We start from the raw sequence: 20,626 nt of genomic DNA, 5'->3' as shown, positions 1-20,626 counted from the left end.
ATGTGCACCTTAATTCTTACTGTTACCATTTCACTATACTTGCACTTATTTCCACCAGTTTCTAATTATGCCTTTGTGTGTGTGTGTGTGTGTGTGTGTGTGTGTGGCAAATGGAGTCACACCAGCACTGAGAGACCTAAACAAAAACTAGATGCCCCTAAGTGCAAGGAAATGATAGACCAAGAGTGATTGGCAAGCAGGAAGCTACTTGCTTATAACCATTTCTACTTTGATTCCCTTAGCCTGCAAATCATTCTAACTTAAGGTATAGGAACCCATTTGCTGGCAAGTTACATCACCAATTCTCTTGTCGAAGATCAACCAATACCCTCATTCTGTGAAAGAAATATATATTTTTTACATTCTTTCTTTAAAAAATAAAGATCATTAAATACAGCAGTATCTGACACAAAAATGACAGGTTAATTTATTATCTTAAAAAGGCAGAAAGGAAATACTCACCTGCATTATTGCCAGATACAATTGTGTAATCAATCTGCTTTCCTAAAGTTTCAGACACAGCAAAAGTGTAAATTAAATAATCCACTCCTGTGTTTTCCATAACTGAAACACTAATATAGAAAAGAAATGATAAATCATAATGTTATTTTTCATATTAATTATTGTGCTGACAGAGTTTGAAATTTAACTCCTCAAGAGCAAGTTTTCTCCCCTCTAGATGTTTGCTAGAGCTCACTGGTCTTCAGCGTGCAGTGTAATTTCTACCTTTCCAGATAGAGATTTGTTTATCCTTCGGTAAAAGACGAGGAGGATTTTCATTTATGGGCTGAAACAGAGCAGGTATTAGCATAGACAGCATTTCTTATATTCAATTAGCAATGACTGCAATAAAAATGTATATATATATATATATTTTAATTACTGTGCAAGAGGAAAAGGACAAAGGATGATTTACACAAGCTGCAGAAAAAGAAATAAGAGGTAATGCCCAGCATCCAGTACAGAGAACCACTGGACTAGCAGAAATTCCTAGACTAGCTATTTAAAATCTAATGTCCTTTCTTCTACAAAAAGAGAAAAGGAATTGTTGTGAAGCTCAGCTTCAGCTTTACTAGGTTTTCCACAACATGGAGAATATGTACCAGCCATGTAACTTAATATGGAAACCTCACCTGATTTCCGCGTTGTCAAACTGAGGAACAAATGGGCGGTTGTCAAGCACATTAAGAGTAATCGTAGCAGTGCTGTTTAATGATGGAAAACCATGGTCTTCAGCCATTACTGTTAAATGGATCTCTCCTGATCTGGACAGGTTTCCAGTTGTTATTATTTTCCCCACACTCCTATCTTCTATCAGGAAGAACTGGGTGAAGTTTATATCGGGGAGGATGTAATATCCAACAAGGCCATTTTGCCCCTGCCATGGAAGGAACACAACTTTATGTAACTATTGATTGCAAGACCATATTACTTCAAGTCTTTTGGTACAGGCTTACTGGAATCTTAACATTTCCATGCCTACATGGGCAGAATGCCAGAGGCATTTAAAATAACCAGAGAGAGCTGGGCTCAGAGTTAGTTGGTACAAAGCTGTAGCACAAGAGCAGCAGCATAGAAAAGGGCCAAGGGACAAACTTTCCTCCAGCAAATTATTACTGATATTCCAAAAGTCTATATTTATAGTCATATTTGTAGTCATATATATATATATATATAGTCTTATAAGACTATATTTATAGTCTTATAAAAATATCCTTATATAGAAAAGTATTTAGTGTTCTCCCTTAGGTTCCTCATGGGCCTTGAGTTCTGCACAAACTTTTAGCCTATCTCAGCTCATACAAAAACATTAACACACTAGTTTTGTGAGCGAAGTCCACAAATTACAATTCTAATTCCAGATTTTCAGAAGATGAGAAGAAGGATATTAATAAGTCAATACAAGAAAGTGAACATTTCTTTATCTTCTAGGCTCCCCATATGACTGGAGGCAATGTGCTTCAGATTCCTCATCTGTCAAAGTAAGTTAGAAACAGCTATTCACTTTCCACAGAAGGCATACAACTTAGAGGTTCACACCACATGTCATATGTCCTGGAAACTATATTTGGGTATCCCTGTTAATACTGAATTTCCAGAGGAAAAACTCCTATATCAATATTAAAGAAAAATACATGTGCACTGTGAGTACATTTTGAAAGATAGGAACAATTGGTATTTCTAGAGAATGGAGAAAAATATAAAAAATATATTTGGGCTGCAGCTAAAAGCAGTCTCAGAATCAAAAACTAGCACTTACCTGATCTCTGTCCGTGGCATTCACAGTTATGACAGGAGCACCTACAGGATTAATCATATTTATAGAAGCAGAATAGGAATTCTGAACAAATACTGGAGCATTATCATTCACATCAATCACTAGAACCGTGACAGTAGCAGTCGCCTAGAAAACAAAATGATTTCTTGCATTTAAGAATATTTAGCATGTTTGATTAGTAATATATTTTTGTTATTTGTCTATGCAACAACAACAACAACAAAAAAAAACATTAATTGGACTTTGAAAATGCTGCACTGAAATAACAGGCTACGTTTCATTTTGTAAACTCAACATCCAATATCGCTCCAGGATTTTAATACAAAAGGGATTGTAAATTCCAAGTAGCAGTAGGATTCTACTTTTGGAAAAAAATTTGAACGAGTTAAAAGTATTTAGGAGGCCAATATATCATATTGCTTCTGCTAAATGGGGTAAGAGAACACCGCATGTTCTAATTTTATTAAATATGCTTGTAATAAGTTTCTTAAATAGAAGAAATTCAACAGAACTAGAACGATTTTCTGCAAATTACTTTTGCTGCCACAGAAAATTACCAGAGCATTTACAGTATTAACTAACAGCATCAGGCAAGAATTCTTGTTCTCCAGCACAGGTTGGTCAAACAAGTCAGGGTCAAATTCTGTCATGCATAATTATGGAGTATTTTAATTAATTATGAAGTATAGTACTTCTCAGCCTGGGCACAGGTAGCAAAAATATGACCCTAAGCATGATTAGGTGAGTAATTTCTTCTGCACAATAAATGTCTTTTATAGACCTCTGTCCCACCAGTTTGAATCCACTGTGACTAGGAATGTCACTCTTCATTTCAGCAATGCCCTTTTACCTGATAAAAAGGAGCGGATTTATTGTTGACTGCGCTCACTGTAAGGCTGTAGTTATTCATGGTTTCGTAGTCTGGAGAGGTCTTTATCTTAATATCCCCATGTATTTCATCGATTTCAAATATATTTCCTCCACCACCTGAGATACGTTAAAAGAAGCATTATCAATTAATGCATCTTAGAAACACATGTTTAGCAACACTTCTAAATGAAAGGTTTACCTGTGTCTTGAACTAATGAAAATGCCCTTTTTTTAAATAAAGTGGGGGTCATGTAGAGAAAACATTTTGAGTGGATGAGCATTTGAAACGTGAGCCAACAGAATGGGCCCTGCAGATACACCTATTTCACTCAAACGTCAATAGCACTTATGCTTGCAAGGCATACAAATGATGATAGACAGTAATTAGAGTTCAGGTATAAAACTCTGGAAACGAGTTCATCCATGCTTGTGTAACTGTAGGACCACAGGGCACAAAGGCCTTTTACAGTCCTCCGACCTTCTGTACGTTGAGTCTCAGGTTACTGGTTGCAACAGTCATGAAGTCTGTCACAAGATAGTGTGACAGATCAGCGAAGATCACTGGGAAGAGATGTCATTACATTTACTCTGGCTCTAATGAGTGACACACAGAACCGCAGAAAAAACAATTTGACTGCTAAAAGACCTGGCAGTGATTTTAACTGGTTTTGGCCACCCTTGTCCAAAGCACATCAAAAACTGTGTGCATATTAGAAATGAAAGACCCGAAAATATGTACTACATTTACTCATAATGGTCCAAACACCAGAAAAAAAACAAGTTACAGTGTAACTCCTGGCAGCTTTGGCCTGTAGGGCTCTATATGTCCATCTCTATCCGGTTTAAATGCAGGGCAAAGAGATGCTTTTCCCAGCTGTGATACCATCAGCTACTACGGTTAAATGTGACAGGAAACGTGAACCAGAGCTTTTGGTCACCGTAGTTCACAAGCTGGCACATTAATGTAAAGCAAAAGCACAGCCGGTTAACATCAATAGCCAGGGCAGAGATCCAAGGTAGCAGAGTAGGTGACATGGTGACACTTCTGCAGCAGAGGTAAACATGCCCAGCAGCAGAGTGAAGCAGACAGCTCTCCAGCCACCCTCAATAGTGATTCGGGGCCCTGGTGCTCTTGTGATACCGTTTACATCTGCTAAAGGTAGCTGAGAAATGCTCGTAGTCCACAAGATGAGGACAGGCTTAATGCAGTAGCGTTGGGCGCCTTGTGACACAGGCACAAACAGTATTACAGTCAAAGCTGAATTAAGCCCTAAGATCTTTATTTGTCATTTAAGAAAGTCATGACTGCATTTTTTTAATGAAAATTACTTCTATTGATTACAGTTGAAACACTAGGACAGTTAAAGTTTTTTAGAAATATGGCTTTTCATTGTAATTAAGGGTATGGATGAAATGGTAAAAATCGTAGTTCCTACAAAGAAAGTTGCTACTCAACCAGTTCAAAGATTCTGTGACTATAAATTAGAAAAATATCAAACCAGGCAAAAAGCTCCTTGGCTTATGTAAAAAGAGATTAGCAGCTAACAGGCATAATGCTACTAATGCTCGTGAGAGTGTAGACAACAAATTGACAGTTGTTTTAGTGCAGTAAGAGAATCCCTTTTTACCTGTGATGTTATATAGAATAAAGGCATTGTCTCCTGTATCTCTGTCTGTTGCAGTGACTTTCCCAACTATGAATCCCACCGGCACGTTTTCATTTACACTGAATGTGTTCACTGGATCAAACACGGGTGGCCAGTCATTAACATCAATGATCTTTATTACAACTGTGCAATAACCCCTTTTCTTCTCAGGGATTCCATCATCTTCAGCATATACCACAATCTGTAAGACACACAATTACTGGTAATGGGAAATCATACAGATAGGTATTTGCATAAAGCTTAAAATATCCGGATGGTTCCTTAATTTTGGAGTATTCTTAGAACTAAATGCAAAACTTGAATTCACTTCAAAATATTCTTTGTAAATTTAAGCATATTTGTTTGATTTTAAAAGTCTTTCTGTTCAGAACCAACCAATTTACCACCATTTTTGCCTGAAGACAAATAAGATCATAATATTGTTGCAACAATCAAATAAGTTTAATTGAGAGTCTTAGCTCCAAGATCTCAGTGCAGTAGAGATTCAAGCAAACAGAAATTACAATGCATGAACTGTCACCATGAAGTTACTTATTCATGTGCTCCTGTGTCCAGGAACTGGGGGTCTATAAGCCTTGCTTGAATTTTCAGGTTAGGTACAGGCTGTGATTTGCTTTAATAAGGAATCATATATTGATGTGCACATTTAAAACAATACAGAAAATGTTCAAGTCCGATCAAGAAAAAAAAAAAAAAAGTCATCAATTATCCAAGGGAAAGATAATGAACTCTGAACTATGAAAAGATTTGAGAAATTTAAAGCAAACCTGATATTCTGTAGCTTCCTCTTCATAATCAAAGGAGGTGATGGAATAAAGGATTCCTGTAGCTTCCTCTATTCCAAATTTTAGGCTATCTCCGCTGAGTATGCCATATGTTAGGAAACCATTTCTGCCTGCATCATTATCCTGAGCTTTCAGCTGCACAATCTGAGTAGCGGGTAAATTCTGTCAAGAAAGAACAGACTGAGCTGTCAAAGACTTTGCTTAGCTGCAGTTTCATGATTTATGTGAAGGAGGAGTAGCAGACACCACATATATTTACAACAGTGTAGATACTTTTCAATCTGAATTAGTTAATTCAGCACAGTAAGAGAAGCTCTTGCCTTCTATAACATATAGAACATTTTCCCCCCCCCCCCAGCTCCATTTATAACAGTGATCTTCAGGGACTGTCATCATGTTTTCAAACAGGATCAATGATAAATGGAAGCGTCTGGCTTGCCTTTAAGGAATTACTAAAGTGTAGCTTCTAGTCCTCCTTTGAAACTCAAGAGATATTCTCAACTTCAAAATCATGTTTCTGTATGAATATTATTTGGCTAATAGACATTTTTTCATCTGCAAAAACAGAAAAAAATGTCTATTCCTTCCTTTTACCAACTGTTACTTGCATTAACATTGACAGTTAATATCAATGTTTAACTTGCACAGCAATTTGATACCTGATCTAAAGTTACATGACCCAATAGTACCTTCTTTGATCCAACAGTACCTTCCTTGTAAATATTTCACATGGAAATTAATTTTTAAGTTTGGGAAATGTGATTCTAACTCTTCTCCGTTAAACTAACTGAAAACATTAAAAATGTGTAATAATTAAACTATATTTAGCTCAACATTAGAAAATGACTACATTGGGTCTTGAAGAGAATTTATGTGAACTAACTGGTGATCTCAAAGGCGAGATATGTCCTATAGAAAATATAGGTATGATCAATGTGCTTATTTTTAAAAAATCATCTAGCAGTTGATAGTGTGAAAAATGTTGGCTGAGAATGCAGAACAGTGAAATGTTGGGCTAGATGCTTTTGCAGAGATAAACGGCATGGTTTCCATTGCAGGCTTCCAAAATATAACAGCAGCAGACTGGAATCTGCCGTGTTTCATACTACTGATAACCTAGGGGCAAGAAGAGTCATAACAGATTATATTTTATGAAGAAGAGGAATAATGCTACTTTAGATAAGACTTCTGCCTGCTATTCTCTGCATGAAGCTCCTTTATGGGCTGATAAAGGATGACAAGCACATCCACTAGATCAGACATGCACATGAAGATGCTCTGTGTACAAATATGCAAGATGATGTGTCTATATTTTGCTTCATGAAGATCATTCACTTTTCCTTTAATATATTCATATTTCTGGACCATTTTCTTTATATTTTGAAAGTTTCAGGTTCAAATAAACCATAGAACTTCATATGGCAGAATGGTAAGCTCTTCCCTTTCCAAGATGTATATTCAACATACTTTTTATTGTTTTGAGTGCTCATTTTTGTGAGTCAGTTTATGATGACATTTTCTTACCTCCTCCAAATTTTCTTCTACTAGAGAGGATGGGAAAACTGGAGCAAAATCGTTTTCATCAATGACTTCTATGTTCACAAGAACTTGGTTATGTATGTTAGAGTTAGATGAATCTGTTGCTTGCACATCAAGATAGACTGGAAAATGTTCTACAGTCAAGTTCTTTCTTGTTCTTATGATACCCGTGGATGGATCAATAACAAAATACCCTGTTTAAAACAAAACAGAACATATTCTATTATTTTATTATTTTTAAACTGGAGATGTGGGTCTTTCAATGCAAGTTACATATTATATATATGACTGTCAACTGTTAAAGTGTCCTTCAAAGAACAAAATAAAATGTAGTATTTTTGTATGCTTGCACGAACGTTATAAGTATCCAGGGCTACAGCTAATAAAAATAAATCTTTCAGAAAGCCAGAATGGGAACAACAGGGCAGCAGTTCACAATTCTCCAGCAGGAGTCCTTCAGCTTCCCCTGAAACAGTCAGAGGTTCTGTGAACCTGAGGCAGTCAGCAATTATTGTATTTCCTGTGAACTCCTCTTCTGGCTGATAAAAGGAATTTGCAAATAACTTTAACAGGTAAGAGCTTCATACACTTTACAGAAGAATAAAGACACACAGGTTATGTTCAATGATAGAATATAATCAGTTCTAGGACTTTTACTAGTAGTAAAAAGAAACATCTGACACAAACCACTGATTCAGGTGATTCCATGTAAAGTCACTCTACATGTTCAAACTTGTTAAGAAAACATTCTCAAGTTAGCTTTTCACCAGCAAGACCTATGTCAGACTAGGTATTGCCTCTCCTCGTGGCTGTAATTTTATGCCTGATCAGGTAGCACCTGATCTCCTGTAGCAGATGTGGGAAAGCATAAAGCCAGTGAATCAGCTCTGTATCATGTGGCCCTAGCTAATCTGACAGAAACTCAGTCATGTGCCACACTTGATCCATATCAAATTCGTACATCTGGATCATACAATAGTCTATACATTCGATATTAACACCTGGAGATTGAGATAAAAGCAGAAGAAATAAACCAAAAAGAATAAATATGAAAAATCTAAGTGCTTTGCAGCAATAGTTCTTCAACACACCTTCTTCCTTGATATTTCGTATAAATAAACAGCTTACCTTTGCCATAGCTTACCATTTTGATCACCAGATACAATACTGTATATCACGGGGGCATTATACAACACACTGATCTGTACTACAAATGTATCTGGCAGTGCCTTCTCACTCAGAGGGGTGGGTTTGTAGACTGCCTCAGAGAACAGTGGGTATGAAATGTTGCTGGGAACAATCATTATTGACACCTGCAGTGCAAAAAACATGACCACAGTGGTCATATAACTCATATAACTATGTTTTAGGTTTAGCAGACTCTTCAGGTTTGCAAGCGCCAAAGTCTGGAACATTTTCAGAAAGAAAAAGCTTGATCACTGCTGAAAAGTTTGATTGTTGATTTTGATACATTCATATCTCAAAGGTAGCAAAGGTTTGTGAGAGATGCCAGCAACCTCATCAGTTCAGGCTCACCACTGTATTTTCCTAAATGTAGCAAGGGTTTCCAGTTCATCACATACAACACACTTCACATGACCAGTCTGGTTAAACAGCTCTCAGAAGGAGTTACAAATCTGTATTTGTAACAGATTTTTTCACATGGAATATGTATGGCCAGAACAGGAGTTATCAAACTCCTAGTTTGGTTCCAGGGTTTGGAAGTAGGGAATTTTAAGGTATTGACGTATATAAACAACTATAACTAATTTTATATCTCTAAATAATTGATGCTTCATGCTTCACAAAAATAATGACAACTTTTTCTAAGTGGTGCCAGCCAGTTGCTATCTAATGCTCTGAAGAATAAGAGCTCATAATTCCACATTTTAAAATTCAATTGAATGTAATTTTGTAATGTTTTTATGCATATAGATTTCTAGTCCTTTTTTGACTTCAGTGTAAATTTTAAGCTGTGATGTTTAATAAAAGATCACCAGCCATTTATAAGCAGTGTAAAATTCTTTTGTTTTTGTTTATATTTAAGTATCTCTATGCTTACATTTTTTTTTCTCATATTATAAGAGGAATAAACAGGAACGTATGATACACTGTCTCTTGTTGACCTTATCACATACTTCCATTACACCATCCTTACTGTCCTACATTTCTGATCTTGCATAAAAGTCTTCATTTATCTAATATTCCCCTCTCATGGTCCATAGTTTTGGTCTTTATTATACATTTTCTATTTTTTACATCTTTTTTTCTGGAACTGTATGATCAAAACAATGACACGTTGTATGTCAACAATGGTTACAGTGACATAACTCTATAAATATTATCATTCTGTATCCCATTCCTGAAACAGAGTGGATATTCTGAATCCATTTTTGCAGTTTGCCCTCCTAATACCCATTCCCTGGAGAAGTTACACCCAGTTTAGAATAAGACTATTTGTTATATAAACTGTGCAAGTAGATATTGAAGCGAAAAGTTCAATACCTTGGCAGACGTGGAAAGAGGTGGCACTCCAAAATCTGTAGCAGTGACTGTCAAAGAGTAATATAAAGGAACACTCTGCTCTGACAAGTCTCTTGTTAAATTGAGTTGTCCTGTGGTACTGGAAAGATGAAAGAGGCCTTCTGAGTTTCCATCTGAAGAGAGAAAAAACAGTGATGGAAATGTTCAACAGAGCTATCAGAGTACAATGACTGATTTATATGTCCAGACTTAAGAGACATGGGTTGAAATTGCAATCTGTAAATGTGATTTGGCCCGAGACACCTGGCCTCTCTTGATTCATCATCAAAAGCATGGAATCATTCAGGCTGCAAAGGCCCTCGCAAGGCCATCAGTCCAACCTCTTTCTCAAAGCAGGATCATCACTGAAATCAGACCGAGTTGCTCAAGGCTTTGTCCTGTCCAGTGTTGAGAACCTCTAAGGATGGCCTCCCTGTGAGTCAGAAAGCCCCGTTTCATTTTATGACTATTTTCACTCGTGCTCCTGTTATGCATTCCATGCTAGTAAACAGCCTAGTTCCATCTTCTCAGTAACTTCCTCCTAAGTATTGGAAGAGAGTTCCCCTACCTGGACTTCAGCTACTGCCGATACTTGTTTTGCTCCTCAAATCTTGCCCCCAGTCACAAAAGCCTGGAATACCTTGTCATTGAGGACCAAGGTAGAGGGCATTGAGTATGTCCATGGTACCCGCATCCACTATCACAACATCATGTACCACAATTGGCAGTGAGACCACATTTTCCTTTTTTATTCTTGTACTGCTAATGAAGTGGGGGAAACTCTTCCTGCTGCCCCTGACATCCACTGCAAGTGTCAGCTTTGGATAAGCTGTGATTTTCCCAGCACCATCCCAACAGGTCCTGTTTTTACAGTCTTCCTTTGTTGCTTGTCCATGCTTCCACCCTTATATACTGCCTTTTACACTGAGGCTCAGTCCAAAATTCTGTTTAGCAAAGTCAATCTCTTAACACATCTACTTATTTTCCTGAGCATCAGGATGGACCAGTCTTGCAGTTGACAAATACTGGCTATAAAGGTCCACCAACTTTCTCTTGAGCAACTTTGCCTGTCAGAGCTGCCTCCCATAGGAGGCACGTACCAATCCCCCGAATAAGCTGAAGTCTGGTCTTTTGAAGTCCAGGGTTTGTACTCTTCCATTTGCCTTTCTCACTGCCCTCAGGATCTTTACTGATTACACATAAAATAGTACTTCCTTTCACACAGAGATGTCAGGAACTGACAGCTTACAAACTCCCTGTTGTGAAGCTGGGAGCTGAGCACCAATTAAGCAGCAAGTCTTCCAGGTGCCTGCTTTAAGGTTATGCTGTCCTTGATGCATGATAGCCATAGAGACCATATAAGCTTTGAAGATGCTGTTAGGTGAGCTTAGGTATTTCAGCTTCATGCTTTCCCTTGTTCAAATGTACCTGCTGTATTTTGTGTTTTATTAGATTCCAGTTTGAAGGCAATGTTGTGAGTGAAATCTAAAAACCCCAGTGACTTTAGTAGGACAAGGATTTCCTACTTTGTTTCTATAGTACTGACTCACTGGAAGCCACCATCCAGACTGGAGTTTTGGGATACTACTATAATATCCCCTTAAATTTCAGTTCCGTGCATGGATGATTCACAACACTGGACTTTTATGGAGGACTCTATTAATTTTGAACAGGACTGATAGAGTTTCATTGTACTTGACTTTTGCAAACACATTTTGTTTTGCAAAAATAGTATAACAGGATGCAAGTACTCTACTAATAAGCACCCACAACATTTTTTCTAACATACCTGTAATATTGTAAAGGATGCCTTCATCATAACCTTTGTTTTCATCTCTTGCGTTTATATCCACTACCAGTGTGCCAGCTGTAGAATTGTCAGGAAGGATCTGGTGATATGAGGGCTGGTCAAAAATGGGTCCTTCTTCATTAACATCTTCCACGGTAACTAAGAAAACAAGGTACATGTCTGAGTGCAAATAGGACTTTCACCTAAGTGGTTACAGTCTATTTCTTCGGCTGATACAAAAAACTCCTCTGAATTGAGTTGAAGTGCTTTCACCTTAAACCAGATAGCAACCTTGTTTTCTGTACTTCAAAACAGATGCGCTTGTGCATCAAATTATTTACTGCTCTGGTAATAGTTTCCTCACAATGGCTGAACTACTAACATGCTGTTGCTGTTATCTATCATAAATAATATCGTTGTATTTTTACACCAGACTCCCTTCTATGCCTGTGTTAATCTGATATCTCTTGTCTTTGTCTTAAATTGCAAGAACTGACACACAGGAATTATTAATGCTACATTTGTATATGAGCTGGTACAGTAAGGTCATAACCTGTTGCTAGTGATGCAGGACCATATAGTAATATAAATGAAACAGAACAAAATTAATGGGATCAACACTTCCAGTCAAACTGAACAAAACTAGGGCTGGCAAAAATAAATATACATATATATATATATGCCCACACATACATATAAAACATTAAAAAATATATTTCAGCATGTGTAGTTCTAAGGCACAAAGATAACCTTCAGTAGTAACATATTCTGCCACAGTAAATTATTACAACTGATGATATGATATTTTAACTCTTGCCCACTCAAAGTGCTTGCTGAAATATTCCCTAAGAGAAAGCAAGTAAACTAGAGCTACCTGTAATGTTTGCTGTATCCTGTAAATATGGCTCTGCAGGATTGAAAGCTTTCAGAATAAATGTATAATGGGCACGAGTTTCATAGTCCAGAGGTTGTAAAGTTGTAACATTTCCAGAAAGTTCTCCAACATAAAATGAAGATGTCTCTCCAATTATAGTGTAATAAATAATAGCATTGTACCCTATGTCTTCATCTGTGGCTGTTGCACTCAGAATCTATATGAGAGGGAAAAAAGATTTAGCACAGAACCAAGAGAGTAGCAAAATACATACAAAGCTGGTCTTTATCTATATAGTATTCACTGCCTGAATTACTCATATGGCCATTAATGGCATTACTAAAACACTGACACAGCATCGAGCAATGCAGGTAATGGAGATATCTTAGATCACACCTCTTTCTGTGATCCCCATGAAGCACTAGCTCACATCTGCAAGGCCAGAAATGAATGCTCTGAGGGAAGGACGGGACAGAACATGTTAGGAATGTGGAAGTCCTGGATCAAGCAGAATTACAACATGCTATCTGTAAGTTCTCTGAAAAACAGATATGTATGGTTTGGCATCATTGCTAAGGCCTGAAGTGGGAGGGAGATGAACTTGAAGAAAGTCTGAGGAACAGTCAATGTGATGGACACCACACTGTCCTATTAAACTAACACACTGGGTGATCCCACAGAGTTGGAAACTATATACTCCACTGCACAGTCATCATGGATTAGTACTGCTTATATAGGAAGAATGATTACAGAAGAACAGACTACTTATTCTTAATGCCACATACCACATGTGGAGGCTCATTCTCTTTTACAACCACAGCATATGATTCCTGAGGGAACACTGGTGGGTTGTCATTCACATCTTCTACAGTGATGTTTAGAATTAAGCTTGCAGATTGTGATGGTTTGCCAGAATCAGTGGCCTGTGAAGAAAATAAATAAATAAATAAACTTGCCATTAAATACATCACTCCACTCACAAACTCACTTTCCCAGTTCAAGTCTGTTTCAAAAATTCTGAGAGGAAACTTTGTCTCAGGAGCCTTCCTGCTGGACCAGTTATCACCCAGTTATACTGCTGTAACTCTATGCCTGATTTGGTGTTACATGTCTTCTGCACTTGGTATCATCCCCATATCATTTCATGATCAATTAATGAAATGTGCAAGCCTGATCCAGATCACATATACCATGTGATCAGACATGGCAATAATCAGCATAGACCCGTGATATGAAGATGCCTGTCTGTGATGTGGCCCTTAAAAGAGTAAGTAAATCCCTTGCATTTTGAAGGCTGGAAATTTCTGCAAGTCAAGCTATATAGGGTAGCTAGTATGTGGTAATCTCACAGTGTACATTACATTGCACTAACATCCACCATGGAAAACTCCTAACCTATAAGGCCACATATACAACTTTTAATTATTCTTCAGAAGTGCTTATTTTTATTAATTATAAAATTTTCAGAAGACACTGTTCAATTTCTAATACGTAACCTGTTAGTTCTGAATAATTCCTGTGAGTTCCTTGCTGTGTTAAATAATTCAGTTAAGCAGTTTAAGTCAGCAATAAAGATCTCCCTGAAGTATGTTTGTACATAATGGTCAGTGCTGGAACAGTTATCTGTAGGTTCAAACATCAGTTTAACTGATTAATTGCAACAGAATTAATGGAATCAACTGGAATAAATAGATGTTTATAAAAGAGTAGTGGGATGATAGTGTATGCTTTTACATTTTGAAAAGGGAAATCCAAATTCATTTAATATATTTTTAGGTAGTCTAAATACATACCTTTTGAAAAATGAAAAAAATAAGTGTAAGGGACAAATGATTTGGACTGACAAAGCAATAAAAGAAATGGCAGAATGGCAGCTTCACATTCTAAAATAGACTCAGGAATTCTTTGCAGATTTCACAGCAAGATGTCCTGTGATGTGTTAGATGTATTAGATCTGGCATTCATGGGTCATTTGTTGACTAAAAGAATTTTATACAGAGGAAGAAAAGAGTTCTGGGTACAAAACACTTAAGACATAAAAAACAGTCAAAACATGAATGAATTCTGATGTAATTCGCTAAGATGAATTTTCTTGTGATGGTTCTATATCCTCTCTCTATCTCTCTCACTTTTTCAGTTGAGAATTTTGCAAACTTGCATTGAATTTGTCAACTTACTATTATTTTCAGTTCATAACTGTCCATCACTTCTCTGTCAAAGGACTGCTTTGTCATCAGATCGCCAGTGGAACTATTAATATGGAATATTCCGGCAAAATCATCTTGTAAAGAATAGCTTATAAGTGCATTAACTCCTATGTCCAGATCAGTAGCAGAAAATATGCCCAAGTTGAGCACGCCTGCGTTCTCAGGAGCTGATAATTTTGTCTGAATCAGTGATGAGAAAACTGGAGGATTGTCATTGATGTCAGTCAGCCTTACAGTCACCTGCATGTAAAAAAAAAAAAGAGATATATATTTGAGCAATAAAAACAGTTATTTAGGTCTATTGAAGTCTAATGACAAATAAAATAAACAATAACCAAGGGGATACAAAACAACTGTCCCAGGTTTCTTTTATAATTCACTATTAAAAGTAAGCCAAACTATATTGTAACTGGAAGAGATGAGCAGCATTAATAATTTGGGGCTTTTTGGCTCATCTACTTCATGCATTTGACAACTAAAAATAGAAACAGTTTCAGTGTTAATCAATTTCTCTGATTATGGGATGTTCACAGATTAGCTATTTCAGGATGTGATACAATTTTCCACATTAACAATGTTTTAAGATGGTAATGTCCCCTTAGGGGAAAAAAAAATAGAAATTAAATACAATGAGCTCTCAAAATGCTCCCAACACTCATGCTTGCATAGCATATGACGCAATGATTTTATATTTTAATATTACACTCCTTAAAAATATATTTTAAAATGCAATATACTGTACCAAAGCAACAGCTGTATTGGGTGGCACCACAGAATCAACTGCTTCCACAATTATGCTGTATAGGTCTTCTTCTTCCCGATCTAACCTGGCAAGAGTCACAATGTCTCCTTGTTCATTAACAGAGAACTTGTCACTATGTGTTTTCAGAGAATACGCTACGTTTATGGCTAGGCTTCCAGTCAGAGCCCTCACAGCACCAACAGCAGTGCTAACTGGCTCCTCTTCTGGAATGCTGAACTCATAGCTGGAGCTATCGAAAATCAGTCCGAAGTCGGTGTCGTTTACCAGCAAGTAGATAGTAACAGAGGCTAGTGAGAGAAAACAAATTAAAAACAGTGAAATGACTGTTAAAATAATCATGACCTGTGCTGTATTTCTCTAAGTTTTAAGGAACTAATAGAAATAGACAAGAATTGGCATGTAGTAAAGGAGAGCTAAAAGAAAAAAAAAATAGTATTAAGGAATAAGATGTAACACCTAAGACACAAGACACTTATATGTAGCTAACATTACAGAATAAGCCAACTTCACTGACTACATCAATGTTGGTCTGATACAATAGGTGAACAAGGATCAGCAATTTGAAGTCTAGACAATATGCAATTGCTTTCCATTCCTCAGTTCATATCCTTAGGATCCACAGAATTGAAGTCTTAAGTGGAATAGTTTTGTTAAAAAAGCGAAAGGAAGTATATAAAACTGCCTACACGTAAATTCTATCAATGCCATTTGCCACTTGAATGCCACAACCAAATTAATGCTCATCATTGCTGAAATGTAAGAAGGATTTTATCCATAATTCTGTTTGACTTAACTGTGGTGGGATTCATTTAAAATTTCAATATTTGTACAGGTAACAAAATTATGGAAGTTGCCACTGCTTTTGGATATTATGTGGAAAGAAAAAAGCATGAGAAGAACTCTTACCATTTGATGTAAGCTGAGGAACTCCATGGTCAGCAGCAATAACTGTCAGTGTAATGATTGTATCAGCTGTAATATGGGCCAAGTTATTGCTGAGAGTGATTTCTCCAGTATGGTTATTTATATAGAAATCATCAGAATGGTTCATAAAACTGTGTTAGAGAGATATCAGTATAACATTTGTATTAATAACATAGGAAGTACTCTCTACTTACTGTTAAACTACTGTAACAAGCACCCAACAAGCAGTATTTGCCTATTTATAAACAATTGTTAATAAATGTGTTTTAATTGCTGTATCATTAGCCTAAGCATATTTGCCTTTTCATTTCCAAGCCTGCCTTCCATCCTTCAAAAAGACAGTATTCATGTCTTCTGGTTCTGGTTCCTAGAATTCTGCACAATTTCTGTGCACAATTTCTGCAGGAAACAGTATTGCTCATAAGAACAAATAATATGTTTAAATTAGAATGTCATCTCAGCTAAAAATAATCTCTTTCAACACACTTTTTAAAAAATATTCACAGTTTTCTGATTCATTCATCTATCCTTCTCAATCTATACACTTTAAATCACAGGATGCCATGGTATTTTCCATGATACAAGTCTCATCCAAAACCTTCTTCAATTAACTTTTCTCCATAGCTCTTAATGAAAGTAGTATTTCTTGATCCCCCATTCCTAGCAAGTAAATGATGTGTGAATAGAATAATAGTCATTCTTTGAGATCATCTTACTCCCTGCTCAGAAATATCCAACATTCTACACAAAATTTCAGAATTACAAACAACACTTGGCATTTGATTCCTTTTGCTTTTTTAATGGAATAATCATTATTTGATAAGCTATAAAACACTGTTTAAAAATACCACTCCTTTTTCCTAACTAATCATTTCAAAATGATTAATGATTACAGCACTTGTCAAATATCTATGAATAGGTCCTATCTTTCTTCTTATCACCAGCTGAGAAATCAAGATGGTCTTCAGTTTCATTAACAGAAGATACTTACTAATCTCGCAGAAATTTACCTGTATGAAATAACAGAGTTGTTCCCCACATCAAGGTCAGTAGCAGACACAGACAGTACAGAAAATCCTTCTTTTGCTGTTGCCACACGTACAGTGGCTGAGTATTGTGCTTTCGTAAACTGAGGAGGGTTATCATTCACATCTAATACTTGAATGCTGACATATGTGAAGTTCTGGATGGGTGGCAGGGGAAAAACATGAGAGAAAATGCACAAACACTCACATTTATGAACAAAAGAATGCTAATACAAGAATCATGTGACAGTCTCTGTTACCTGTCTCTGAGGTACTCCATTATCTGATACCACCACCAGTAGCTCATACTTCTCTTTGGCTTCTCGGTCTACAAAGCCATTAACCAAGATGGTTCCATCCTAGAAAAAGGAATCAGTGAATTGATCATTTTGATGACACTCTTGCCAAGTGAGTTCTCAAAAGAGAGATCAAAATCTTCTGTTCTCTTTTAGACAAATATAGTTTGGATTCAGAGCAATGTCTGACCAGTATTGCTTTGCCTTTGGACCTGGAACTACATTTCCAGACTGTAGTCTGAGTGTTGTTTTTGACTCCACGTATTCTACAATGGCTATGATTATTCTTTCTACTGGATGAGAATAATTCTGTCAAGTGACTTTGAGAAAAACAGTGTCTAGATACCATTTTCAGCATATCCAAAATATTACCTGTTGGATGTCATATGGATTATCTCCATCCGCAGCTGATAAGTGATATGTAATTCGTGCATTCTCTCCCTCATCCAAATCATCGGCAACTGCATGTCCAACTACAGCAGGAGCACCCAATAAGTAATCGCCTTCCAGGACTTCAAAATTGTATGGCAGCATCTGAAACTCAGGGTTGTTATCATTGACATCCAGGACTGTGATATGGAACAAGGCGCTTGAATTAAGCCCATTTGTTTCAGCATCAACTGCCCATACCTATCAAAGCAAGAAATGGAAATGGTGTGTTATTTGAATGTATTGTCCTTTCAGCTAGCTAATGAAGATACAAAAAAAGGAGTTGGGGGTAATAAAGTAGAAATGGGCCAGAAGAGCAAATCTGCCCCAAAATTACTTGTAAAGTAAATCCAGATGTAGTCTCCCTGTCCAGTTCTGTGTCATTCCTTAATGAAAGTACTCCGGGGACATCCACAGTAAATGAAGTACTGTTATGAACAAAGTGTCCCTGAGAAAAGCCTGCCTAAAGAGAAAACACAGTTTATTTAAGATTAAAGATGATGAATATGTAAGATTAATGACGACAACAACAAAGTATCTATTACGAGAGGTGATGCTTCTATAGGACTTTCATTCTTGAAGCACAAGTGTTCTGCAAGACTGAACAAATGAAGCCTTTCAATCTGACCTATGGGAAAAAAGGACTTATTTGGCAAAGAAAAACTGGGGCATGTGGAAGCTCTGTGGGGTTCCCTATTTTGGACCTACCTATTCTTTCCCTAAAACTCTCTGAGACTACTCCCCATGATGTAGAGAGCAGCAACACAAAGCTCAGTACACTGTGAACTGCAACAAGCTTTTATGCTTCTTTAAAACTGACAGGGTATATATCAAAACAGAAATCTCTGACTCCAAAGCAGCTCCCCACTGCCATGGCTACATTCAAAATTTCTTTAGAAGAGAAGAGAAGAAAGAAACAACTTTATATAAAGTGGAGTGGAATTGTTTCATTTTCTATTAAAGAAAACCAAACTATATTAGCCTTACAACTTCATTCTCCCTGATTAAACTAATATGATGGGCAGGTTGATTGCATTACAGATATACACTATCAAATATTCTCACACAGAAGCAAATTACTCAACTGCGTTAAAATGGTGTTAATCATTTGACATTATAAGCAAGAATAATAATCTTTCTGGTGTGACATACATGTATTCATCCCATATGCCTGTGCCTATGAACACACAACTTTCTCTGACCGGGACTACAAAGTATTTCTCTTTCTCCAGCTTCTCCAGCTTTTCTGATGTAGCCAGGTAACTATTTTGCAGATGGTCACTGGGAATAAAAAGAAGTTTAGTCTTAAATCCTTGGGTAAAGGAGGTTTTATTACTGGCCTGCTAGAATCAAGTTTCTATGACCCAGACCGTATTTACTGCCAAACATTTAAATATCTTTCCTTGCCCATCTACTACCATTTTTTTATATATAGATTAAGCTAATGGAGGAAATCATACTATGTTGGTAAATAAGACAAGATCAATTTAGTACATACCTCATCCTTGTCAGTAATACTGAATGTGTAGATAGGGCTACCTTTTTGTATGTTCTCAAAAACAAATACATCGTAAGACGCCTGGTTAAATTCTGGTGGGTTATCGTTGATGTCTAGTATATGGAAAACAACAAGTGTCGTTGTGCTGAGACTTGGCTGCCCTCCATCTGATGCCTCAACTTCTAATTCATATTGCTTTACGGTTTCATAATCCAGTGGCTGGCTCAGGCTGAGCTGACCTGTGGTCAAATTGACATGAAACACAGGCAACAAGGAGGAAGGGTGCTGGTTGACAATCCCGTACTTCACCAGTGCATTGGCCCCAGCATCCAAATCTGTAGCAGATAGTGTCAGTAGTGTCCTCCCTACCACTTCATCTTCAAAGACACTCATTTCATATCTGTTTTCCCCGAAGACTGGAGGATTGTCATTCACATCATCAACAATGACTGTCAAATTGAGAGCTGTAGAGAGCACGGGTTGACCTTGGTCACTAGCAATAACAGTTAAGTTATAGATTTCTTGTGTTTCTCTGTCCAGTTCCTTCTCCAGCAAAATTAATCCTGATGAGTCAATATCTGTTTTTCCCTCTCCACCTTTCAGAACATAAACCACAAATCCATTAAAGCCCTCATCCGCATCAGTAGCCGACACGTTGATAAGAGTAGTTCCAGCTGTTACATTCTCCAGAATATTAATGGTAGTGCTAGTTACACCAAACACAGGACTGTTGTCATTGACATCTGTAACTGTGATAAACACAGTAGCATAGTCTTCAGCCGTTCCATCTGACAAGGAAATATTTAGGATGTAATTTTTCTGGGACTCATAGTCCAGTTTGGTTTTTGTCCAGATGATTCCATCGACATCGATGTCAAATGTAGCTGATTCTGTCAGTACTTTCAATGTAACTGGTATATGAGGATTTAAAGACTCAAATTCTACCTGTGTAAGACAGAGCATATCATTAAAAAAAAAAATCAAGGCAATAATCTACTAGCCAGAAAAATAGTAATGGATTTAACTATGTCTCAACTCACTTTACTAATTATTTTACTTATAATAAGTAGTGAGAATTAAGCCGCAATATATATAAAATCATTGCCTCTTATTGAAACATCGCTAAATGTTCTCAAAAACAAATATGTATAATGTATGT

The 20,626-nt window shown here is 36.9% G+C and overlaps 1 protein-coding gene across 1 annotated transcript in view; it reads right to left on the bottom strand.

Annotated features, from left to right (window-relative positions):
• The window catches only part of LOC104567582 (protocadherin Fat 4-like), a 42,123-nt gene that overhangs the window by 7,563 nt on the left and 13,934 nt on the right, over positions 1 to 20,626 (bottom strand). Inside the window, exons 16-35 of the mRNA XM_088531279.1 lie at positions 19,468 to 20,412; positions 18,307 to 18,432; positions 17,913 to 18,170; positions 17,505 to 17,603; positions 17,230 to 17,402; positions 16,202 to 16,350; positions 15,275 to 15,582; positions 14,503 to 14,772; positions 13,111 to 13,248; positions 12,326 to 12,542; positions 11,452 to 11,610; positions 9,645 to 9,796; positions 8,284 to 8,452; positions 7,125 to 7,333; positions 5,583 to 5,762; positions 4,777 to 4,996; positions 3,129 to 3,265; positions 2,261 to 2,404; positions 1,134 to 1,378; positions 463 to 572 (exon numbers count right to left, since the gene is read on the bottom strand). Of these exons, the coding sequence (XP_088387405.1) occupies positions 463 to 572; positions 1,134 to 1,378; positions 2,261 to 2,404; positions 3,129 to 3,265; positions 4,777 to 4,996; positions 5,583 to 5,762; positions 7,125 to 7,333; positions 8,284 to 8,452; positions 9,645 to 9,796; positions 11,452 to 11,610; positions 12,326 to 12,542; positions 13,111 to 13,248; positions 14,503 to 14,772; positions 15,275 to 15,582; positions 16,202 to 16,350; positions 17,230 to 17,402; positions 17,505 to 17,603; positions 17,913 to 18,170; positions 18,307 to 18,432; positions 19,468 to 20,412 (4,408 nt within the window). The remainder of the gene's footprint in view (positions 1 to 462; positions 573 to 1,133; positions 1,379 to 2,260; positions 2,405 to 3,128; positions 3,266 to 4,776; positions 4,997 to 5,582; positions 5,763 to 7,124; positions 7,334 to 8,283; positions 8,453 to 9,644; positions 9,797 to 11,451; positions 11,611 to 12,325; positions 12,543 to 13,110; positions 13,249 to 14,502; positions 14,773 to 15,274; positions 15,583 to 16,201; positions 16,351 to 17,229; positions 17,403 to 17,504; positions 17,604 to 17,912; positions 18,171 to 18,306; positions 18,433 to 19,467; positions 20,413 to 20,626) is intronic.

The sequence above is a fragment of the Tinamus guttatus genome, unplaced genomic scaffold (genome assembly GCF_059628265.1).
Source record: "Tinamus guttatus ecotype Peru unplaced genomic scaffold, ASM5962826v1 Tinamus_guttatus_pri_ptg000403l, whole genome shotgun sequence".
NCBI lineage: Eukaryota > Metazoa > Chordata > Aves > Tinamiformes > Tinamidae > Tinamus > Tinamus guttatus.
This window is presented reverse-complemented; position numbering and strand designations above follow the sequence as displayed.